Source organism: Drosophila yakuba, chromosome 3L (assembly GCF_016746365.2).
Source record: "Drosophila yakuba strain Tai18E2 chromosome 3L, Prin_Dyak_Tai18E2_2.1, whole genome shotgun sequence".
Classification (NCBI taxonomy): Eukaryota; Metazoa; Arthropoda; class Insecta; order Diptera; family Drosophilidae; genus Drosophila; species Drosophila yakuba.
The window spans coordinates 8,113,890-8,137,708 of record NC_052529.2 but is presented as its reverse complement, the minus strand read 5'-3'; the positions used below and the strand labels follow the sequence as shown (position 1 = coordinate 8,137,708).

General features: G+C 43.2%; 7 protein-coding genes across 13 annotated transcripts; 1 reads left to right on the top strand and 6 right to left on the bottom strand.

Moving 5' to 3' along the window:
- Positions 1 to 2,336: 2,336 nt before the first annotated feature.
- On the bottom strand, positions 2,337 to 3,388 carry LOC26534902. 3 transcript variants are annotated; one of them, XM_039374534.1, is made up of 6 exons: positions 3,281 to 3,388; positions 3,174 to 3,216; positions 3,006 to 3,117; positions 2,790 to 2,951; positions 2,611 to 2,736; positions 2,337 to 2,548 (listed from the first exon to the last, which is right to left on the bottom strand). In XM_039374534.1, exons 1-6 carry the CDS (start codon positions 3,282 to 3,284, stop codon positions 2,471 to 2,473), a joined length of 525 nt encoding a protein of 174 aa, XP_039230468.1. In that variant the 5' UTR covers positions 3,285 to 3,388; the 3' UTR covers positions 2,337 to 2,470. The 3 variants fall into 3 exon arrangements, with proteins under 3 accessions (XP_039230468.1, XP_039230469.1, XP_039230470.1); XM_039374535.1 differs by having other exon boundaries at positions 3,174 to 3,388; XM_039374536.1 differs by having other exon boundaries at positions 3,006 to 3,216.
- Positions 3,389 to 6,405: 3,017 nt separating this feature from the next.
- LOC6533329 (larval/pupal cuticle protein H1C) lies at positions 6,406 to 7,335 on the bottom strand. Its single transcript, XM_002094019.2, has one exon. The coding sequence runs from the start codon at positions 7,244 to 7,246 to the stop codon at positions 6,476 to 6,478; it is 771 nt and encodes a 256-aa protein (XP_002094055.1). The 5' UTR covers positions 7,247 to 7,335; the 3' UTR covers positions 6,406 to 6,475.
- Positions 7,336 to 8,371: 1,036 nt separating this feature from the next.
- LOC6533328 (cuticle protein 76) lies at positions 8,372 to 9,482 on the top strand. Its single transcript, XM_002094018.2, has one exon. It carries the CDS (start codon positions 8,697 to 8,699, stop codon positions 9,399 to 9,401), a length of 705 nt encoding a protein of 234 aa, XP_002094054.1. The 5' UTR covers positions 8,372 to 8,696; the 3' UTR covers positions 9,402 to 9,482.
- Positions 9,483 to 10,114: 632 nt separating this feature from the next.
- On the bottom strand, positions 10,115 to 11,797 carry LOC6533327 (protein late bloomer). 5 transcript variants are annotated; one of them, XM_002094017.3, is made up of 6 exons: positions 11,713 to 11,797; positions 11,506 to 11,613; positions 11,269 to 11,448; positions 11,067 to 11,201; positions 10,834 to 11,010; positions 10,115 to 10,783 (listed from the first exon to the last, which is right to left on the bottom strand). In XM_002094017.3, the coding sequence occupies exons 2-6, from the start codon at positions 11,605 to 11,607 to the stop codon at positions 10,667 to 10,669; spliced, it is 711 nt and encodes a 236-aa protein (XP_002094053.2). In that variant the 5' UTR covers positions 11,608 to 11,613; positions 11,713 to 11,797; the 3' UTR covers positions 10,115 to 10,666. The 5 variants fall into 5 exon arrangements, with proteins under 5 accessions (XP_002094053.2, XP_039230116.1, XP_039230117.1 ...); XM_039374182.1 differs by lacking the exon at positions 11,713 to 11,797 and having other exon boundaries at positions 11,269 to 11,458; positions 11,502 to 11,586; XM_039374183.1 differs by lacking the exon at positions 11,713 to 11,797 and having other exon boundaries at positions 11,502 to 11,585.
- LOC26535057 lies at positions 11,669 to 12,464 on the bottom strand. Its single transcript, XM_015194413.2, has 4 exons — positions 12,373 to 12,464; positions 12,153 to 12,320; positions 11,970 to 12,095; positions 11,669 to 11,897 (listed from the first exon to the last, which is right to left on the bottom strand). The coding sequence occupies exons 1-4, from the start codon at positions 12,433 to 12,435 to the stop codon at positions 11,829 to 11,831; spliced, it is 426 nt and encodes a 141-aa protein (XP_015049899.1). The 5' UTR covers positions 12,436 to 12,464; the 3' UTR covers positions 11,669 to 11,828.
- Positions 12,156 to 13,273, bottom strand: LOC26534774. The gene is made up of 6 exons (XM_015194412.3): positions 13,123 to 13,273; positions 12,901 to 13,068; positions 12,706 to 12,834; positions 12,555 to 12,646; positions 12,373 to 12,484; positions 12,156 to 12,298 (listed from the first exon to the last, which is right to left on the bottom strand). The coding sequence occupies exons 1-4, from the start codon at positions 13,183 to 13,185 to the stop codon at positions 12,578 to 12,580; spliced, it is 429 nt and encodes a 142-aa protein (XP_015049898.1). The 5' UTR covers positions 13,186 to 13,273; the 3' UTR covers positions 12,156 to 12,298; positions 12,373 to 12,484; positions 12,555 to 12,577.
- A 7,243-nt stretch (positions 13,274 to 20,516) lies between these two features.
- On the bottom strand, positions 20,517 to 22,882 carry LOC6533326 (pickpocket protein 28). Its single transcript, XM_002094016.3, has 6 exons — positions 22,285 to 22,882; positions 21,963 to 22,223; positions 21,695 to 21,899; positions 21,366 to 21,636; positions 21,045 to 21,303; positions 20,517 to 20,944 (listed from the first exon to the last, which is right to left on the bottom strand). Exons 1-6 carry the CDS (start codon positions 22,833 to 22,835, stop codon positions 20,698 to 20,700), a joined length of 1,794 nt encoding a protein of 597 aa, XP_002094052.1. The 5' UTR covers positions 22,836 to 22,882; the 3' UTR covers positions 20,517 to 20,697.
- Between the last annotated feature and the right edge of the window lie 937 nt (positions 22,883 to 23,819).

Below are 23,819 nucleotides of genomic sequence, written 5' to 3'. Positions count from 1 at the left end.
ATTTGTAACTAGCAGTTAATAACAGTGCACAGAACTTTTTACTTAGCCATTTTAGTTTTACTTACCAATATTACAGCGACATTAAATTTCTTTACAGCTGTTGTTACTACAATTATATTTGTATACAGGGGTTTTTGGGTAAAAAATATATTTTTCCAATTTAAGTAGCTACCATCCAAAGTTTTGTTCTCCGTGCTGTTGCAGCTGCTAAATGGATTACGCTCGCTGGCCATTGTTCATGGTGTTTATATGAAATTTTAATGAATTGTAAAGCCAGGACATCTTGGAGCAGCACACATGTGTCTTCACCATCGCCTTTGCTGCTCTATCAGACAAACATTATCATCGCAGTCCCTACTTCAAGTTCAATAAAGTTGAGTGCCTGGCACAAATGGAAATTTTACGCATACCCATCGAGGCGAAAGGAAAGTGCGGGAAAGTGCCCTTTAAAATCACTTTATTACGCCGGCTTGTGTGTGTGGGTGTGTTTTTCACCCCCCAAAGCGGGGAGTGGGTAGCGGGGAGCGGGGAGCGGGGGTCTGGTGATGGACACATTTGTTGGGGGGCGACAATTTATAAGAAAATTCCTTCATCGAACTCCGGCAAATGTCTTTTGGCCGATAAAAACGTACACGGCACACGCTTTAATCATGAAAAATCATATTGAAAGCTCATGCCCTGCACATGCTGATAGCGGTGGGCGTTCGCCAGATAGTGGGCGTGGCAGCCATTAAATGAATATTTCAACAAATTTGCTTTACAAGTATATTTAAGAGCAGCGCCAAACGAGACGCTCAATTCTACACACAAAACAGCTGCACAATTTCCGTTGGAAACTTGGAACTGCAAAGTTTTTGTGTGCGACTTTTGACAACAACAAGAACCGTGACATTTGGTAGGCGAGAAATAAGTTTGGACAAGAGCTTACTTAAAATACCCTAACTTTTATATCCTTACACATTGACATTGTTAATATTGAGGCATTGACATTATCTACAATATAATACTACTTATAAAAGTAGCTTAAATAAACGAACATTTCAAAGCATTTTTGTAAGTTAAGCATGGTATATTTATGCTGATGATTGTATTGTTGGTTGATTATATTATTTCATACCCTTTTTTTTTTTGTTCTCTAAGCCCATGTGCCCATCATACCCTTCTTCGACAAGTTGAAAGTTCTTGCCGCATGCATTTCAATTGCGTCGCCGTTGCCGTCGTCATTTACATGGCAAGTCATTGGACAAAGTGGACGCCCCGCCGGCTGGATGGCTTGCCACCCGGTGGCATGGAGAGCATCTACCGCCTGCTTAGTGTCTTACATCTCTTTGACTCTAATAGATTTTAATCAGCCGCAGGACATGCGCCCGGACGACAAGGACAACGACAACGACAACGACAACGTCGACGACATGCTGTTATGGCCCCCAAAAATTCCAGTCCAGCAATCCAATGAGAAACGCCGGCGGCCGATCAGGCCTCGTCTTTAATTACGCCAGTTTTGGGGGGAATTAAAAAAGAAATGAAATACTTATTATTTGGCATTCATATCTTTGTTCGCATTTAAATTGGACTTCAGCAAAACGAGGGCTTTGTTCATAGCTAACGGCTTTGAGCTTTTTCTGTGTGTAAAAGTGCCAGTTTAGTGAGTGTTTTTCCACACAATTTCCCGGCCAAAACCTTCGGGGCAGCGCACACACCTCTAATGAGCCACTTCACATCCTTGAATTCTGCTGCATTTTCCAGCACTTTGACACGTTTCATTCCCTTTTTTCCAATTTTTTTTTTTCCATCCAAGAAGGGTGTGTACTTTTATTTGCGTAATTGGCCAAATGCTGAGTGATGTGGCCAGCGTCTTTATGGCTGAAACAAATTTAATGCCCTTATCGGCATCCGTTCTTGGCCATAAAATGACCCGGTTTTCCGCTCCGCCGTTGCCATTGCCAATAAAAGTGTCAAGTGAAATGCGTGTAATGAGCATCGGACTTCGGTAGCCCCTCAGTTCCGTTCTCTGACTTCTGACTTCTTCTGACCGAGTGGGAAAAGTGTTTTTAAATGCAAAGTATCATTATTTGTGGGCATCGTTAAACTTCATTTAAAGCTGCGCAAATGGAGCCAACAGATGACCTCCGGCCGGGGGTCACAGCCTCTGCTCCTGTGGGCGCTTATCTTGTCATTGCCATCTTTATTGGCTGCTATTATCGTCCTGCGGGTGTCCATAATTCCGCATGTAATTTGATTACCCACACAGCCCACAGATTGCCACGCCCGCCGATATCAACAACAACTTCAACGGCTTCATCAGCACTTTGAGGTCACTTTCATGGGCGGAGACGTTTTAAGAATAAAGTAGAAAAATTGGCATTTAATTAGCATTATTAAAATTACAAATATATATATATATTCAATATTTAACTGCAAATATGAAAGTGAAAATATGATTAGCCACATCATTTTGCATGGCTATTGTCTAGTAGCCCAATCGAAACTCTCGCGTTTGCTCATGCAGGTACATACAGAAGATAACCGTCATAATAGAACCTATTATCTGCGGGCAAGTGATATATCAATAAGGTGTTTAGGATATATATACATCGGACTTCCTGATACCGATAAGCACGTGTTAAGCTGGAACCAAACGTTGATGACGTCCGCAGCTAAATCTGGAGACAAATTCTTACACACTATCCACATGACTATCTTATACAGGCAGAATATAATCATAATGAACATCAGCTGAAAGAGACTCGGAATGTAACTATTTTTGATTAGAGAAATTAAGTACCTACCACTCGAATTATAAAGATTATATTCATTACCGTTCCATAAACTCCAAATGACAAACCTAAAAGTGCAATGAAGCATGCTACTATATTTATGTTTTTGGCAACTTGATGTTCCTCCACTGTTGAATTCACACCGTAAATTATTACTTCCATAATATTAACAGCCTGCGGATTGGATCAAAATGAATTGTTTAACGACAGGCAAAGTAACCAACTCACTATGATTAGAATTATTGTCAACAGCAGTCCGATCTTAATAATTAAAGGCCGGCAACCGCACATCCTGAATTTTTTTATGAAATTCCAATAATAAATGACAAGTTTTTCATGCCTATAAATGCGGCAAGAAAGATAGATATGTTACAGAATGTCTTGACTATAAGATACCTGTTACTCTGCCAAGGAAAGTGCGGAAAAGCCAGGAGTATTGCTATTATAATCGGTTATTATAATTACAAATAATGAGCAGAGCTATAAGTATGCTAAATACAAACTCATTCATTTTGCATATTCAATATTTATTGAGAATATGCCCATAGTCCAATGGTGGTCCACAGTCTAAAAGCCCAATTGAAACTCTCGAGTTTGAATTTTATATGAAATTCAAACAATAAATGACAAGTTTTCCATGCCTATACATATGGCAAGAAAAAAATATATTTTATAGATGGTCTCAACCATAAGATACCTTTTACTCAGCCAAGGAGATAGCGGAGGGGAATTTACTACATGGCCAGTGGTGTTGATAAAAGTGTGACAACTTCTCCAACTTCAGCTAGTTATTTACAAGTGCTAAGCCGCAAGATATTCAAGTGGCGGAAAGAGGAAGAGGTCCTCGAGGTTCTCGAGGTCCTTCGAGTCCTGCCACATGTGGCTGAGTAACAGGGACAACAAAGCGGCCAACAGCAATGCCAACAACACTGTTGACATTTTCCAGTTGAACGCACAATAGCCCCCATTCCATTTGGAACCCGTTTGTTGTTTGCCGTCTTGTATCTTGTATCTTGTATCTGGTATCTTGTATCTGGTATCTGTCCTGTGTGTCCTGTCGCTCTGCTAAAATAATCGCCACAATAATCTGTCAACGACAGCTGCTGATGTCATAAAAACCTTTTGAAGATGTCCTTGCTGGAGTCCTCTCCTCCTTGTTTGTGGACCCAGCACAGGCTAATGATAATTTGCCACAATTTACACTCAAACCAGCCGCAGCAACAGGACCTCCTGGCTGTGTGATAAAATCATTGATGGAGCCAAAAGCTAATTGAATGTTAATCGCTTGCCATTGACATCGTACGTGGCAGCCAACGGCGGGGTGGAAAACTGCCATTGAAAATCGCAGGAAAACGGAGAAATAGAAAACCCCTCATCCGGAGCTTTTCACAGATGCGATGCGTTCAGATAAAGCTCAAAGGTAAGCGGTCAATTTGCATAAAGTGATGATAAATCAACAGCAAAAAAGGCGACCTTAAAGCTGCTTTTGTTTTCCCCACCGCCCAGCTGCACTTGTTTGTTTCGCATCGCGTAGCAAATAGAAAACAAACAGTCTTTAATCTAAAATTTAATTTTTCAGCATTAAAAAAGATGGGGCATGGTACACAGAAGGCCGAAAATTGGCTTGTTGTGCCTTTGATATGTTTCAAATGCAATGCATTCAAAGTGCGGCTGCTTGTGACAGAAGGACACATTAACTGCAGTCACTGGCCGGCATTATAGTCGCAGTTAGGAAAACAGAATCCGGACCATGGGACGGCCCCTTTGTGGTTCGGTGGAGTCAAAGTTGCAATTGAAATGCTGGCACAAATGTAAATTCAAACGGGCACAAAATGGCACAACAGCCACAGCAGATGCATCAATTGTCTTATTGTGTGCCGAGACAGAGTCGTCATAATGTCCATCAAAGTGAGGGAAAAATTACCAGTATACAGTAAAAAGTACCTACTTCTTTTAGAAAAGAAAATTAAATTAAAAATATAAAATATATGAAAGGTTCTGGTAAGCTCTACATTCACCTTTTTATGCTAAACTTTAAACCACACTATTTTATATTAAGACTAATAAAACAATATGAATTTCTTTCGGTGCAACAATGGCCATAGCATACTGTGTCTGTGACGCCGTCTGGAGTGTCATGCTCGGCATGGACCCGTGGGATAGGTAAATTTGATTTATGACCTATTATGCGTCTTATGTCCAGCCATAATTTAATTATACCAGGACACACAGCCATCCAGCCATCCAGCCAGTCAGACAAAACACAAAATACCGAACGGCAAAGCGACAATGTCTGCAGTTTTTCAACCACATACACACACACATAATGCTGTTATTTAAATCATGAAAATTCGCTTACCTAAATTGCATTGCAACAATTGCAGGGTGGTACTTGCAACCTGGCCCCCTTTGTCAGTCTCGTTTTGTGTGGCAAAAACTAAAGCGACAATCCTAAGCCAAAATGTAAATGTAATTAAAGTGCAGTTAGGTTTTCCTTCTAGGAGGTGTGTGTGTGAGTGTGCTTGGCATGCGAAATGAAATTGAAATAAATTATTGACTAATTGTCAACTCAGACGAGGACAATCTGGCACATTTTGGCATGTGGCATGCGGCATGTGGCACGGGGCGTATGCGCAATCAAATCACAAATCAAATCGCCGGCCGAGCACAAGAACAAATGCAGCTAATTTGGCTGGCAAAAATTCCAAGACAGGGTGCCCGTTCTACTCTTTATGGACACGTTTTCATTTAATTTGATTGTTCTTGTCTGGCCTGTCAATTGGTCTTGGGGGAATTAATCAGCTCGATTGCATGTCTCATTAGTGTCATGTCTTGAAGGGGCCAACTGAAGTGAACATTTTGCTTTATTTTGGAGAAATTAAAAGGGGATTTTAAGAGCACTTTGCCATTTTTGAGGTAGAGCCATCCACTTAGTTTATCACTCATAAGTTATTTAGTTTCAAGCTAGTTCATAAGTTCATGCAGCCTACGTCAATAATGGATCTATGTGTTTAATAACTTTGCTGCCTTTTTAATTGTTTATTACCTCACTCTCTCTATCATTTACCCTTTGTTACGCAACTCGTTTTGCTGCCCAAGAAATCCGCTAAAATATCACTGTCAAAACACGCATTCGATCTATTAAACTCCACCTCTTGGCCGCCTGTCAATGGTTCCAATTGAACCCATTTAACTGAAACCCATTAAAGTACCACATATCTATAACCACTCTGAGCCAAGATGTCAATTTTAAGCTTTTGGGGGCCGGCGTGTAAGCCATTTATGCGTAGTTGCGGTTATGCGAGCATAAATATCCGTTAATTAACTGACAATAATTATAACAAGTGCACAAGTGGGCCAGTTGTTGGTTATTTGGTGGTAAGCGGAAAAGGAGTGCGGGCAAGGTGTGCGAAAAATATGAAATCCAATTAAAGAGCCATAAAACACGACATGCCACGCCCCCGCAGCTTATCACAAAGCCGCTTACCACCACGCCCACCTCCTCCACACTTAAGGTAAGACCTCATAGAAGGCCAATGCTTAACGATGAATTGGCACAAACCAGTTCGGCCCATTGTTCGCCCAGAAGGTCTGCTCTGCTCCACTCGACTCATGTTTAATTTGCAACAATCGATCTCCGTCTTTATTGACCACCAAACAACATTAACAATTGCTTAAGCCCAAAGGCCAAGACTCATTTAGAAACCCCAGTGGGTTCCGAATCCATCGAAGCTCATGTGCGACACACTCTCGGCGGGGGAGTAGTGAACCGTCTGGGAGCTGCCGTAGCTGGAGACGCCCAGAGCTGGGGCACTGTGGCTGTAGGTGGTGGCAGCGGGTCCGTGGTTCACATTGGTGGTGGCCAGTGGGGCGGCATAGGACACGGTCTTGGCTACAACGGGAGCGGCAGCAGCGTAAACGGGAGCTGGAGCGGAGTACACGGTCTTGGCCAGAACTGGAGCAGGAGCAGCATAAACTGGAGCAGGAGCAGAGTAGACAGTCTTGGCCAGAACTGGAGCTGGCGCGGAGTACACGGTCTTTGCCAGAACTGGAGCGGGAGCGGCATAAACCTGAGCTGGAGCGGAGTAAACGTGCTTGGCCACAACTGGAGCTGGAGCAGCAGCGTACACGGTCTTCTCCACAACGGGAGCTGGAGCATGGACCAGAGTCTTGGCCACAATGGGAGTAGCCTGGGTGTACAGAGGAGCTGCACCATAAGTGGTGGTCTTAACAGCCGGAGTGTAGACATTGTTCTGGATCCTGGTGTCGCTCTTCCTCACACTGGAGTAAGGGGTGTCCACCGCCTTCGAGTAGCTGGACACAGTGCCGGCAAAGGACCTGACCACGTTCTGCTGAGTGGAGGCGACGGCATCCACTGAAGGATTGGCAATGGCCACATGGCTGGCTAGGAGACCAGCATTGGCGTAGGCCACCAGGGCGCACAGAGTGATGAGGTATTGGAAAGCCATTTTGGAGTTGATGTTGATGTTGAAGTACGGGGCGATGACTGGACGGATTGGTCGAGTGAAGTCGAAAGCAGGCTGGTTGGGCTGCGACTGATGCTGATTTGTCCAAAATGTTGCGGCTTTTATACGCATCGGACGCGTGCCAGTTTTTGCAAGTTTTTGGTTGGTTTTTTGGTGATTTTTGTTAATGTGAACTGCCCACAATGCGATGGCAGTTCACCTGCGTAACCACTTGAAAGCCAATTTGCAGGCATACATTAAACGCGGTAATTAGGTTTCGGTGTGGGGCAAAAGCGCATACTCCAGAGCCCCCAGTGTAAAATTAATAACAATTTGCCAAAAAAAAAAAACAAAATCAAAAAAGTGCGCAAATAGAAGAAGGAAAAAGAGCGCAGGAATTTGTGGCAGTAAGAAGCATCCCAAGTTGGCAACACAATTCAATTTGGAGTAGCGTCAACTTTGGTAATTTCAATAAATATTCATCATGCGCCCGTGAGCAGCGGAGCAGGAAAATTCATTTTCCAAACTTGGCCAAAACAAAAGGAAAACATCAAGAGAGTACAAATGCAAACGGAACGAAGTGCTGGATGCTCTTTGCCTATAATTTGGGCGATGCAATAAATAGTGACATACTAATAAATAATAATATATTTATGGCTTATCTATATACAAACTTTATACTAATATATACATATGTGATCTAGACTGAACAGCTTATTTATGAGCCAGCAAAACTTTCCGCCTCCTGATCATTAATTTCAACTTCAGATCTGCCTTCTGGAAGGGCACAAGAACTTCTGAGCTCCCCCTTGGTATAAAAACAAACAAAAATCATAAACAACTGACTGCCACCACTCTGAGAACAAAAAAAAAAAATACGAACCACTGACACCCCTGCTGATAAAGTTGACAGCAACAAGGAGCTGAGGAACATCCCCTCATCCATTCAGAGGAGGGGTTGCCTCATATTTGCTGCTCGAGTGGAACTCAATTTAATGGAAAAACACGGCGGGAAAATAAAAGTTTGTCCCCTGCCCCACCAGCAGTCGCTGGAAAATTTATGAGCTGCTGATAGCACGAGTATTCAAAATAATTCACTTTCCTGATACATTTCGGGTGTGGGGCACTTGAGCTGGCCTCCAATTAAGACAGAGACGGAGCACGGAAAGCGGCAGGCAAAAGAGCGCAGTCATTTGTCGACCCATTGAACCAGTTTCTTTTTTTTTTTTCACCTTTTTTTTTCTTTGGGTGCTTAGGCCTAAGTCAATCTGTCATACGAACACACACTGTAATTTGCGGTTTGGCCGTGAAATTTGAAATTTGGCAAACCATATGCGCGTTTTGGCTATAAAAACAGTCGCTTGCCAGGGGTTTGGTATCAGTAGCCACTGCAGCTCACTACAAACATCACTTTAAGTGTTCAGTTCTCAATTAATCCAATCCAATTCCAGCCATGGCATTCAAGTACGTCCTGTTGTCCTTCTGCGCTCTGGTGGGCGTGGCAAGCGCTGGCTTCCTGGCTCCGGCCACCACCTATGCCGCCGCCTCCATTCCCGTGGTGGCCAAGGTGGCTCAGCCCCACTACGATGCCGTGGGCACCACCCAGCAGAATGTGGTGCGCTCCTTCGGCGGCACTGTGTCCACCTACTCCAAGAACGTGGTCACCCCCTACTCCAGTGTCAGCAAGGTGGACTCCCGCATCACCAACAATGTCTACACCCCGAAGACCCTGTACTCCGCACCTGCTCCCGTGATCACCAAGTCCTTCTACGCCGCTGCTCCTGCTCCAGTGCTGGCCAAGACTGTCTACTCCGCTCCTGCTCCCGTCGTGGCGAAGACTGTCTACTCCGCTCCTGCTCCGGTCTACGCTGCTCCTGCTCCAGTCGTGGCTAAGACTGTCTACTCCGCTCCTGCTCCAGTGCTGGCCAAGACTGTGTACTCCGCTCCCGTGGCCAAGGCTGTCTATGCTGCCCCAGCTCCAGTCTACGCCGCTCCCGCTCCAGTTGTGGCCAAGACCGTGTACTCCGCTCCAGCTCCAGTTTACCACGCTCCTGCTCCTCTGGTGGCCGCTGCTCCCGCCGCCTTTGTGAAGTACTCGCCCGCCGCCGTGGTGGCCCACGCCAGCTTCGATGGATTCGGATCCCACTGGGGATACTAGGGCGTGACATCGCGACCTTTGTTGACACTTTGTTGATTAGTTGATTTTGTACGAAATAAAAAAAGTCCATTTGTAACTGAATCAAGCACGAATTTCCTTCTTTAGTAATTAGTAATAATAAGGGAAGATTGGTTGATTTATGGAAATATTTTAAGACTAAGCATTCAGAACTTCGAATATAAAACGAAGTTATAACCTCAATTTGAAGTAACACTTTCACCCTTTTTCTCAGCATTCCATTTGTCTAGCGTTTAATGGGGCGTATGTGTGCCAAGATATGTTGTAACCATTCCAAATCCCTGGAAACAGGGTTTCCATTCACCTCAGAAACCCTTTTCATTCTGTTCGCCAAGTGGAACTCTTTTCATTTTTTTTGCAAGGGCGCAAATATTTAGTGCAAAACTTTCTGTTTGTCTTTGTCGGTTGGGGTGCAACAAAAAATTGTTGGCCAAAGTTTAATGAGCCACATGACCCAACCCTTCTATCTGTGAACTTTGCACTGGATTTTTCAACAGCTTGACCAAAGTGTGGTTGCTTTTGCTGCCGTTATTGTTATGGAGGCTAAAAAGTTTTCCCAACACCGCCACCCAAAAAACACACGCATAAAAAAGGCATTAACGATGTGGGCCGGAGCAAACTATTTAGCCATAAAGTTGGTCGTTCCGGCGGACAATTTCGTATGCATATTTTATGGATTTTCAAATGCTGCAAAATTGTTTTTCACGACTAGAATTTAATGTTGACAACAATAAAATTTATGCGCGGGTCGAGGGACAAGGGACATAAAATGAATATCCAAACTTGAGCGTTTGTTGGTGGGAGTTCTGGCTGGATCGTCCTTGAATATTTTCTGCTTAGCTGCATTTGCATATTGTCCGGATTGGAGTCCAATTCCGTGTCCAAATCCCCGACTGTCCGGGGTATTTGCAATACTTTTTCAATCGCCCGACATGCTTTGTTGATTTCTTTATTGGCTCATCCATATGCATGCCGTCGTTGGACAGAGGATTCTGGACATTGGATTTGCCACTCAAGTGTTTATCGTTATTGATTGCAGTCCGTGAAACATGACGAGAGCCAGCAGCATCCAATTTGTCTAGCCCAGCATGCCAATACTCATTCTCATGAATTGTAAACCGCATTCAAACGTCGAGTCTACAAGAAAATCGGCTGCTTGAGTTCTATGCGATGTTGGAAAGTAGTCCTCAAGATCTTTGAACTTTGGCTCTTTAGGATTGCTTTCTAAGTCCGAATGGATCTTCAAGTTAGGGATTTAAACTACCAAGCGTTTCGCTGCGTCGTTCAGTCCACAAGCTTCTGCGTTGGGTCCCGCTCCTTATCAGGATAACGAGGAATACCTTCAGACATATGACTAATACATACTGGGATGGTTTTTTAGTACATGGAATTGAAACAGCCGCTCATTACTCACCTGAACTAGGAAGGAGATCACCTGGATGATGGGGAACGAGGGCTTTATGGAGTGCGTGGAGCAGCCTGATTGATAGAGATCCTCGTCCTTTCCACTGAGATCCTTGTAACAGGACAGTGGGATAACCAGCAGGCCCAACTTGTAGTCGTCAGGTCCCAAAACACCGCAGCACTGGCACTATAAATAAACCAAGTGGTAGGTTCACTTAATTAATATTTTTGAGTGACTCTTACACGGCTTTCGAAGAACTCCAAACTCTTGCGATTTCTCCATATTCGCAGTACATCTCCTACAGTTTGGTACTTCTGTGCAAACAGAACAGTCAGCATCATCTGCAACCAAGTTGCTACGAAGAGTACTGTTGCGTACTGGAAATACAGTGAAATACATTGTAGACAATCGCTGTGTTTTTACAAAGTGTTTTCAAAAAATTACAATGCGTATTTCCCTGGAAAAATGCAGATATATGAAGAAAAGGCCCAAGATTAGCAGCGGAACCATAAGGACATTTATGACTAGAGCGATAATCATGTAGGACCTGAACAAACAATTCCAGCAATCCAGGTATTCCTTCAGCTTGTCATAATATATATAAACATCCGCACAGGTGAAAATCTGTGGATGGCTGCACATTCGTAGTGGCTTTTTCTTAGGTTCTATGATACTACCTACGAAATTTACTACCCATACTAAGAAGGTGATCAGTTTGCAGATGCCTATCTTCGTACCGCAGAGTAATCTTTGAATACCTCGTGTTTCCTGATCATCCATCATACCTATCTGAATAGTAGGAATTTATATATTACTAAAATGACACTACTCCCGCAGGTATAAATGCTTTTAAAACACAATTTATTCGGTTCAATACAATGGCCTTACTCTCCTACAATGCGAGTTTTTTGTTATACCACAATGAGAAAATCAGATATTATTTTGAAGGCCAGTAATATGCTTTGAAGAGAAGAAATTTCCCAGTTCAATATAATAGTTTCAGTTCAATCGGCTTCGTTTGCAATGTCATATAGCCGAAGCCAGTATAGAATTATAGCGGCCATACATAAAAACTATTCAGATAATAGTTTATTAATGTTAGTTATTAGTTAATTATTAATGTAATTTGCAAAGTACATCCATACCGTAAGGACCCAGCATACCATAAACATGGGATGAGCTGCCGTCTTACCCGGATTCATTTCCGTACTTATACACACGAAGAGAATTCCTAGTTTCACCAGGACGATTCCTGCAAAAATCAACATTATCTGCAAAAAACAAAAAACGTTCATCTTAACGATATTAGAAACCTCATGCTAACAGACCACTTTTAATATTCGAATTTTATTACAGATCGTCGCATATATTAAAACAACTAAAGTCGACAGTACAAATGCGGACACAGATAGGCTTATAACAATCATTACATAATGGTGTCCCTCTAATGCATTCCATATGGAAACATCTTTTGCTATTTGTGCGCCATTAATGCCCTGCAAAATGAGTAAAGAATTTTTTAATTAACTAAATGCGCATCCAACTTACTGCGGTTATGGGTATCATAAACAAAAGCCCAACTTTGAGAGCAATTGTGGGACAAAAGCACATCCTGCTGAAGATTTTTCAAGATCAAATTTGGATATTTCCGTTTGAAGAACTAAAAATATATATGTATGAAAAAAAGTTTAAAATTTTCTACATAGTTTACAAGTTTTTCAGGTGCTTACCAAAGCAATATTATTTTTAGGAATTAGACAGCTTCCCTTGAAGGCTCAGTTAGCCGCATATAATAGAATAGAGTTAAGATCATACAGATAGTCTGTGTTAGGTAAAAAAAGGGTGTAGGTAATTACTAATGGAATAAGATGAAATACCCACCGTAAACTTCCAGCACAGAAAGAACCAAAGATGGGCGGCGGTATTTTCTATACTTGTTTCTATCGTTACTGTACACACAATTACGATAACACCCTTTGCCACAACCTTAATAATCAAGCAAATGAGAGTCTACAAAATTCAGTAAATAAATTATTATTTAAGAAAATAATTATGAATTAACTCCCAGATACGCACCACGTTCAAAGCCAATATGTGATCTTTAATCGCAGCAAATATGGCAAGTAAGAAAACAACTAGTATTATGACACAGAGTGCTAAACTTATAATAAGCATAACATGATGGTGACCCACCAGTTTGTCCAGCAAAGTGATGTCCTTTGCTATTTGCGCGCCATTAAATCCCTTAAAAAGTGTGAGTACAGTAGTTTTACATGAACGGGTGTATATTCAACTCACTGCGGCAATATGTATGAATGCCAAAAGACTGAATTTGAGTACTTTAGTTGAACAAATGCACATTATACCGCAGATGAAAGTCAACAAATCACATTTGAAATTTTACAACTACCAAACCCAATTGACATTGTTCTCATGTGTTATGTAAATCAATAAATCTACTTTTTCGAATAACAGTTGTCAGTTTTGTTAATTTCATAAATTTGTACTTAACTCTGTACTTCACATTTGTACAGCTTGAAAAACCCCTTTAAGAAATCTCTGGAATTTGCATAGATTTATTCAGCATCGCAGCTTGTGACCGCGTTTGGTAATGGAAAACGGCTTGGGGTTGGGAAAACTAGAACTAAACCCTTACACATCCCTGCATGGAAAGCTGCTGTGGAATTTTTTAATCAAACAGTTGCCATTAATTACTGCAAAATTCTCTAGCCACATAACAGACATTTTTTCGACAGCCAGCCGCGCTGGAATGAATGAAAAGAAAACAGGATGCGCTGCCGAGTCCTTCTTCCTGTGGGTGTGTGTGTGTTCGTACTTGTATTGGTGAGTTAGGATCTGCGAGACGGTGCCAAGCGAAATGCTAGATGGGTGGGGCACCACCAGCTGAGGATGGAATGCCAAGCGAACCGACCGCAGACTCGCCTCCAAAAGGGGCAGCAACTAAAAATCAAATTAGGTGCAAACGAGCGCCCGTCAGCGGCAGGCGTTCATTTACTTGGCTCAAAAAAAAAAAAAAAAAATAAGAGAAAAATAAGGTGGGCGTGTCGCGGTTGCGTTTTCGTAATGAATAATTTATAATGCAACCCGCCAATGGATTTTATGTTTTTATTTTCTTGTAAGCTCTTAGTTGAGATTAAAATTTTGCGGTTGCCCAAAAACGCGGGCGAGTTAAAGTTCATGCTCCGCAGGATTCGCCTGAAACGGCTGATAAATGTGCGTGGGCTGGTGTCATGTGCACGCTCGTGAATTCAATTTGATACACAAACTGATTTATCGACTCCAACGACTCCAGCGTATTCAAAACACTTGAAAAAAATACGCATAGTTTAATAATAATAATGCTATGTTTGTTTAAAGCTGAAAATAATCACAACAAATCTTTAAAGTATCTTTTTCATTGTTAGGATTATATAAATCTAACTAAGGCAGCCAAAGTATTTAATATGTTTCATTTGGTGGGCTACAAAAATGTTTTAATATTTAATTTTCTAAATATAATTATTTCCAACATTTAAACCATACGATTTTTTCCAGTGCTTTGTCTCAACTCAACTTGGCACACGCCATTCATAAGTCAGTCGTCGTCAGTGGGAGAGTGGAGAGTCGAAAGTCGCAGACGATAAAAAATTACATACACTTGTAACTGGTGGTGTCCTCGGAGTCGGAGCCAGAGTCCTTGCCGCTACCACTACTCCGGAGTTATGTCCTGGTTCACGACTGTGAAGGCTGCTGTGCTGCAGCCTCTAACAAGGTTAATTTGTTGCGATCGCAGTTCTGTGTCATTTATCTTCGCTGTCAGCGGCAAGTTCTCGCATAGAACGATGCTCCTGGCAGCGTTCTAATTTGAATTTAACAAGCTCACTGGAGGCAAGGATGTGGGCATGAATCCATCAGACCCGCTTCCTTCTATCGGCAAGCATTGAAAATTAAAAATTTATTGCCGGGCGTGGTGTCAATCATCGTTGTTCATCATCATTCTCAGTTCAGCTGAGAAAGTGATAAAGTATTGGAATAAAAATCACTGGGCACTTGCGGTACTCTGTCAAAAATAAAACCATTTTTACGATTATAATTTTATGCTCAATTTTTTTCATGAAATAAGTTTAGATACGTGTATTTATAGATAGAAAATGTATAAATAATTTTGGAAGCCCTGAAATCCCTCTATATATTCCGAAAACCCATGTCAGGGTGCATAAAAAATCTCGCCGAGCATCCTGCCACACAGTTGCAGGCACACACACTACATCATCATCAATTTGCGCTTGTGAGCTTCTAGAGCACCCTCATCCATCCTGTTTCCTTTTTATGCCCCCCATGCCCACATATGTACATCCTTTCAGGACTCCGCACTATCCATTGAACGTTTCAATTTCACTTGTTGGCTTCGATTGTCGCCTGTAGTTGGTACGTTGGGTAGTTGGGTTAACAATTGAAAGCGACACTTTTATGGTTTTCAGATTTGTGTGATGTTTCCTCTTTCACCCAATTTTACCACTCTCAATTCGGTGTGTGCTACTTTTTTTTTTGTCCACCGTAGCACTTTTCCCTCTGTTACGTGCTTTATTACAAGGGTGTTGGGTTTTCCGTTTTCCAGCAACAATTCTAATTGATAAATTCTTGGGGAAATTACGTTGAGAGAGTGTTTTTCACACTTACTTCCAAAGCATTGCCCCATAGTTTCTATAATATTATTTTTATGCCAGCCAAAAGGTCTCGTGCTTTTATTTCGGCAAATAAAATTTTGTTGCATATTTTGCGGCGCCAAATGGCAGCCACAAAAATGAATGAAATCGTAAAATTCAGACCCTGCTGGACCGCATCCACGCCCAGTGAGCTAATAACGTATACTCGAAAACCGGAAACGCCGCAGACCAATCCAATGCCGCACAAAGGCTGACCCGCAGTTTAAACCCCTTTTGACCTCTGACCCCAAAGGAATTGCTTACTTTCTATGCAGAGAGGAAAATGTATTTCGAAGCACACTTTTGGACAGCTTTACATGTGATTTTTGTGGAAAAGCTAATCTTAGACACTTCTACAGTTGATTTTAATGGAATACCCTATTGTGGCATGCTGGAATATATACTTATGCAGTATTACTATCTTAGGCAAAAGCTTTTACACTTATGATAACATTTTAATACCCACTAATAAGATTAACAACTTATGTGGATTTTTTCTTGTGCAGCTCTATTCAAACTTGCATATCAGTGTGTTTTCCGGTTCTGTGTGCATTGGCATTTAAGTGCCGAAACAAATTTTTTGGCAAAAGAGGAAAGAGTTCGCAGTCAGGACGTCTAACATAACCTCGATTTGTATGCGTTGCTTCTTTCATTCGGTTTTGTCTGTCTGTTTGTTTGTTTGTTTGTTTGTTTGTTTGCCTTTTGTCTCTGCTACTGCCATCTATTGCCATCTCTTTCGGCATGCAATTGCAATAGCATTGCCTCCTCTTTCCCTCACAACGAAACGCCACAAGGACTGTCCTTGTCCCGCATCCGCGCTGTGTAAATATTTGATTTTTGCATTAAAGTCAATTTGCTTTCATGATTCCGTAATTCATTGTTTACTCACGCCAACTTCTATTACGCCTTCTGCCGCCCGCTTTGATTGTTTATTTTTATATCCCCAGGCCCGGCCTGGAACTCAGACTTCGGGTTCGGTGGGGGGTATCCCATGGTCCCGGATTTCCCGCATTTCCGCTGCACTTCCATATCCACTTCCATATACTCGTAACATCCACAGACTCCGACACACCAGTGATATCCGCATCATCTTTGTTTGTTGCTCCCAGCAAGGTTTTCCACCGCCTTTTGTCTGCTGCCGCCGCCTCCCTCAGTTTTCCACCCGGAAAATCCCCGGCCACCACAATCACCACCAATCTCCACCAGGCAGACTCATCCTCATTCTCATCCTCATCCCCAATCCTCACTGTTTTAATATGCGCACTCAACGTTAGAAATTAAATCTGGCTCTCAAATGTTATTTGCGCTTTTCGTTTATTTATTTATTTATTATTTGCTTACGCGGCTGCCAGTTCTGTTCCTTCGTTCCCTGGTCCTTGGTCCTTGGTCCTTGGTACTTGGTACTTGGTCCTTGGTCCTTGGTCCTGGCCCAGTTTTCATTAGGTAATGCATAATAAGCTCGAGAACTTGCGCCAGTGAATTCAATTTATATTATTTTCTCTGGGTGCAGATTTTTGGGGCCTGGTCCCCGGCAAAAGCAATTATAAAACTGAATATGAATGGAAGTGTAAGAACTCCGATTTCAATTGTTGGGACCTAAGAAATGGGATTACACTTTTCCATGCAGAATGTCCGTTGCAGATTGTACAAAAGCCGTAAACAAATGGGTTATATTCATAGAATAGTGTTAGAACCTTTGACATTGTCTTTAGCACTATAAAATTAATTATGATGCTTTGGATTTTCACAAGCGAACAGCATTTTACGAGAAATCATAAACTACAACAGGTTGCAAGCTCAAGTCCTGCGAATTCTATTTATTTTACGCGACCCACTTACCATCACCGATTTTATGTTTACTTTGCTCCACTCTCGGCACTCCTAGATTCACCATGAACCGCAGGAAGAATCCTGCGGAGCCAAATCAATATGTCGCACCATCAATATCCTTCAGCCATCGATTGCCATTATTATAAGAGGCGCGTCGCGTGCAATTTTAACGAGCTTACGCATTTTATCGCCAGAAGCTGGAAAAGCTGGAGAAGCGGGAAAATAAAGCCAAAGACCCTGTCATCGCCTCATCATCAAGCTGACTATGTGGCTGCAGTAAAAAAGAATCTAATTTAGTGCGCGGTTTGCATACAAATGCCACATACCAGCGGCCAATGCCGCAGCGAATCCTGCGTGACAATGATGCCACATGCATAAGTAGGTATGGGGAGTGTGCTCGTATATGGTGTTAATTCGCAATTGGTGTCACGATATACATTGATTCGCCATTTGGCTTATGCATTTTTCATTAATTGTCTCGTCCCATCTTGTCGCAGTAAATTGCCAAGCATCTCGCCAGCCAAGCAATTTAATCAAAAATTCTAATTCGTATCCAAAGTTGGCAGCAAGTTTTTAATGACTTTTCCAACTCCGGTTAAAGTTTTAGACGCGCTACAACTGCAATTACTGCAATCGATGCCGGTGTTTCGCTGTTTCGGCTCTCCATGCTCCCAAAGCTAAGGTGTTGCTCCACAGGACTCGCCCAAGGACTAAGGCACAACAGCAAACAAAACAACGTTGAGCGTTGCGCAAACCGCTAATCGCGTTACACAAAACTTCGCCTCCAAGGCAATCGAGTGCGAAATTCCACATACGCCCCGTGTGACGCGGCGATAGCGAAGGCATTCAAGTCATTTCCGCTTAAGCAATCAGTTCTAGGCAGCAGTCATCATCCACTTTCCGCTTACCACTCCAATCCCCGCCAAACCAATCCCACTGCGATCCGATCCCCTCCAGGTGGGCCACCACTTGACATGACAGCCGCGTGCTGTAGTCACTCTGCATTTGAATGTCTGAATGCCGCAAAACGTTGCTCGGCAAACCGACATAAATACAAACAAACATGGCTGACTGGCGGCCACTTCCTCATCCTCATCCTTTCTGGCCATAAATTGCAAAGTGCTGAATGGTGCATTTTGAACTGGGAAAGCGCTTACTACGAATAGTTAAGAAAACCATTTTCAGAAATTTTTCAAAGTTTTTTGGAGAGTGTTTAACTTGTATATCTACTACTTATATACTGAGTACTGAAATATATTCATGTTAAGTCTAAAACTGGTCAGCATATTTTATAAGTCTAAGAGATGATCTGTTAACTTTAAAAAAAATCTCAAAAATATGAGAGTGTATTTTAAAATACTGCGCTTTCTTAAGAAATTTTCCATTCCTTTTTTCATATTCGTAAGATAAACTACTGCTCATTGGGATTGAGAATAAGTAACACGTCAGAGTCCAATCATGTGCCTCTAATATTATTTGATATTCGCCGTTTGTTTTCGCTGTGGGCTGCTAAACCGGAAACAGGAAACCGGAAATTCAAAGCACCGCCGAGCAAATCAAATGCAGCACGTCTTGCACTTTGTTATTGGCTGTTGCTATGCAGCTGATGGTTTTTTGTTGCCGCTGCCAGACACTGCGGACAGTTTGAGTTGCATTGTGCAAAAGTTTAATTACAATTTGTACTTTTTTTTTTTGTTTGCTGCGTGCCATTTCTGCAAAAAGCGAAGAAAACTTTTTATTGATATTGCTCGCGAGTGCACGGTGCACGATTTTCCCCGCCGACCTCCGGCTCAATGTCAAGTGTCATGTTATCCCGGACTTATTCATGTCCGCCAACACAAAGGGAGGAAAACTCAACCGGAACCGTGCAGAAATTACTTGCAAATTGATTACTGACATTGCCTGGCCCGACTTTGAGTTGATTTTACTGCTTAATAGTCAATGTCACATTACCGGCGCACTGAAACGACAATATGACAAAGACTCAATGCCCAAAAGAAGATACTTGTACAAAATAAGAGTTTCATCCTTTCAACGATAGTTGGTACAAGAAATGACAAAGAGGAACTTGAAGTAAAATATAATTAAAATTGTTATAGCCCATCTACTTAACTAACCATATTTACTGAGCCTTAAAAATGTAAAAAATGCTTTAAGGAAGCATTGCAATATTTTGAAAACCACCCTCGCTGTGTGTGGAATCAATAAAGCCCTCGAGACAGCCTTGGCAGCCATCAGCCGGAAATTGTCATAAATTTATTTTTATATGTGAATCAAATTGGCAGGCACGGCAAGTGAAAAGTGGCCCACAAAAGGCAAAAAGCAGCCGCTGGAGTTGGAGATGGAGATGGAAAGTGCCAAAGTGCGGACACGAATCGTGGACTGCGATTTCGTGCTCGATGTGCAATGTGCGCTGCACTCGCCGTGTGCGGAAAATGTATGAAAATTTTATTAGGCATATGCAAATGTGTCAACTTTATTTGCAATATTTTCGACACATTTCGACACTTGTTGCCGTAATGAACTCCCAGCGAATTTCAGCACTTTCATGGCTCGCACAACTGTTGCGCAAAGTTTTGGTGGAAAATGTACGAGGCGTACATAATGCACAAACAGCCGATTGAATTAAACAAAATGACAGGATAGCGCATGGCAACATTTTAAAGCCTACTTTGCAGCGCCTGCAGGATGTGAAGTTCCCGGGTTGGGTGTGCATAAATTGCTGCTATTGTTTAAATATTTGCCAACATAATTAACTTAATTCAATTGGATTTCCATTAGAGCCGCACACGCACAACTTGAACGACGTAGTGCTGGGATTGCCTCAGTGTTTGCCCAGCCAAGGTATCCCATGCCCCATGCCCCATGCCACCCATACTCCTGGGATCAGGATACGTTCGGATATCCTGGGCTGAATCAAAGGATTGGCCCTGCATAACATATGAGCTGGAAGTTGAGATGCGTAGCTCCCCTTTTGACTTTGTCCACGAGACTTCGACGACGTTGTCTATTGACTTTCGAAATCGAATCGAATCGCATTGCATTGAAGGCAGCAGCAAATCACACAATAAAATAATTGATTCCATTTCAAATGCACACATACAGAGGAGTTTTGGCAGGATGCGGGTCGTATCGGAACACAAACTCGTTGAGAACTGCATTTGCCGTCTAGTGCTGAGTACAACTTTATTTTCATTGTTTGCAGATTTAACATTTAACGCAACACAAACACACAGAGCAGCAGAGTCAGCTCAACTTTGGCTTCCAGTTCAGCTGCTTGGTTTTCACTTGATTCCCTATTATGGATTATTTATGGGCCGGGCAGCAGGTCCTTCGATTAGGCATCCTTGTTGACCGCCTTCAGCAGCTCCTTGCGGGTTTTGCGGCGCATCCTCAGGTTCGAGATGAGGCGCACGGTGCAGAAGTAGATAAGTTCCACAATGCTCAGCATGGACACGCCCATGAAGAGGCCAAGTAAGCCACCACAATTGGCAAGAAAGTCGGTGGTACCATACAGCTCTGAGCGGCGAGAGGTGAGGAACTGGGCCTCCTTGAAAAAGATGGACACGCGCGACATCTTCATGCTGTCAAAAGGTAGTTTTTAAGAAGAAAAGGTTAACATTTTAGGTAATAGATATTGATTTTTAAGATATTTATGACTTAATAATTAGTATCATGACTTACCCTTGTCTCTTCTCCTGCTCCTCCTTGCCCTCCGGAGTATCCGTGTTAATAACTGTCTTGTAATCAAAATCTGCCTGCGAGATCTCAGCCTCGTAGGCAATGGAAGTGCACGATGGCAGGCAGTTGCACTCGGTTTCTCCCCGTGTATTCTCCCCAGCGTTAACCAAGCCCTGTGTGAATTCCCTGAGCAGCAGCTCATCCTCGGCCTGGTTATAGCACTTTAGGCTGGCGTCACCGCAAACAGGCATATTTACATTACCTGAAACAAAACCAGTTGAATAAATCCCAATGGTATAAAACCAAGCCGGCTATAAAACTTACGTGGCATGGAGAACTTGACGCAGCCACATTTGGTCAATGTGAAGTTGGCCAGGCACTCCAGTTCACAATTACTCTGCGAGTAGATGTTAAAGTAACGCAATTCCCTTTCCTTCTGGAAATAGCACTGCCGCCGATTGGGCTCGTAGTGCTTCAGGCCATCCGATGTGGTAATGATCTTGGGACGAATGGATATGAGCACCTCCTGGTCGAATGGTATACGGAAGTACTGCTTGGACACTTGGGCCACATCGCCAGGGGTGTGTAATAAAATCTAAGATGGATTTATCTTAAATGGATTTTCTTTAAATGGAAAACAAAATAGACTTTACCTTGAAACCTTGAACTGGACCACGACACATGTCATCGAAATCGATCTCGGCACCACCCATGAACAGATATAAACCAGCTCGAGCTCCGGGGCCCAAAACTCGATTGGGATAAGGCGAAGTATCCGCACCGGCGCTATAACCATCCTCCACATTCCAGTCCATGGACAGTCGGTTCTCCTCGCGGAAGATAAAGTCGGGTATAATGCTGCAACGGATCTTGTGCATCAGAAGAATTTGAATTTCTCACAAACTTGATGTTCAAGCTCACCCTTCCGCTCGGAAAATCTCCGCTGGACTGAGCGAGTTGAAACTGTAGCAAACGCCGTCTTCCGTCACAAATTTGTGGAATATATCACTGCACTTAACCGGAGAGTTGCGCCACTTGCAGTTCAGATAAGTGTCATCAAAGTGAGGTGATACTTCAGTCAGTGCGTCTATGATTTCCATGCCCCTACGCGTTTTATTACCCAGTGTTACATCATGCAAGTGGGGCTCGCAAACCTGCGACACAGCGCCATATAATCCCTTTCTGTTTACAAATTTATCATGATACACACTTGTTTTTAGGTGTGAATAGCGCCATAACTTACTGCTTATTGGTAAGGTCCACTATGCCGCTGACATTGCTCTGAAAATCACGCACCTGGTGATACGAATCCGTAAAATTGAATACATCACGTCGGGTTTTTGTTTCCGGACAAACTGTGACAGCGGGAAATGGGATTTGCCACACGGGAGTGGATTTCTCGGCGAAGCTCACAATCACCGGATTGTTGTTCCACTTGTCCCAGATATTAAGGGTCAGCTTGACGCAGGTGAAGACCGATAGCACCAGGACACTGATCCAGAACAGACGCTCCAGCAGCGGACGCTTCTTCTCGCCCAGATACCGGATGCCATGGATGGTCGTATAGTCGCAGTACTCGTGTATGATGGCCTTGGCCGCCTGGAAGCCGCTGCCGTATTTGATCTGCTTCTTGGTGTCCACCTCGTCCTCGCTGTCATCGGAGACGGTCTCCCGGAATGCCGGCGCCATCCGGGCCATCAACGCAGCCCGTTTCCACTGGTTAGCGGCACTGGGCGGCGGACGCACTGCCACCTCATGGCTGGGCGTATGCGGTTGTGTGCTCTCCGTCGACATCCGGTCCGGCGTGCTGGAGATGCGTTGACTAAGTCAGCGTTGCGCACGCAAGACTCCGGCTTTTATATACCCTCCGATTCCGGGTGCTGGGTGCGGCTGCCTGGGTTGTCCTGGGATGGAACCCAGTGGTCAGTCCCGGCGGATCGCGAACGCGGCACGCATACTTTTCCACGAATTTTTCGGCGTGAGTTGGAAGGTGGCGTTTTCGGTGGCGTTTCAATTACTTCATGTCGCTAAGCTGGCGTAATTTGCAAGCTCGCCCTGGAGCACCGGAATCCCCATGGGTGGATGGGGATGGGGGAAACGGTTGAGGAAACCCAGAAACTGGCAAACCTTCCCCGCCACCCACCTGCAGCTAACGTAATTGTCAACTGTGACCCAATGCCCGGCTAAATGTTACCTTTGAGTACCTGCACTAGGCGAGGCCATCTAATTAGCCAGTGCGCACTTGAAGCTCACCAGGGCCCCGGTTCACCAGTGCCACATCCTCATCTGCAGCTGGGCAGCAACGCGACATGGCCATGGCCAAATTGAAAACGGCTACTTTCCGGCCACGCGGGCTTATGCATTTTAAATCCCGGCCTCACCGCTCGACGCCACTTGACTGCAGGCGCTTAACTCGACCTCGAAACAAAACGCCAAACGGCTGCAGACGCCGACAATGTCGGCCCAAATCCTCAGGTTAAACATGGCTGAACAAAGGCAGCGCTGGGCAATAATAAGCAACGACTAGCAAATGCTCTAGCTAAATGGAAAATGCTTTTTAATGGCAGCTGACCCTTGACATTAGGCAGAGTAAAAACCTGCTTTACATAGAGAATTTATTGGTACTGCACAACTTAAGCTAAACATTCAAATTATTTAAAAATGTTAGTTCAGTCTATCGATCTTTTCATATATAAAATATAAATATATAAAAATTTTAAAAAAATCAGCAAAATGTATGTCAAAGTGTAACTACCCTTTAATGAGAGTGCAGCAAAG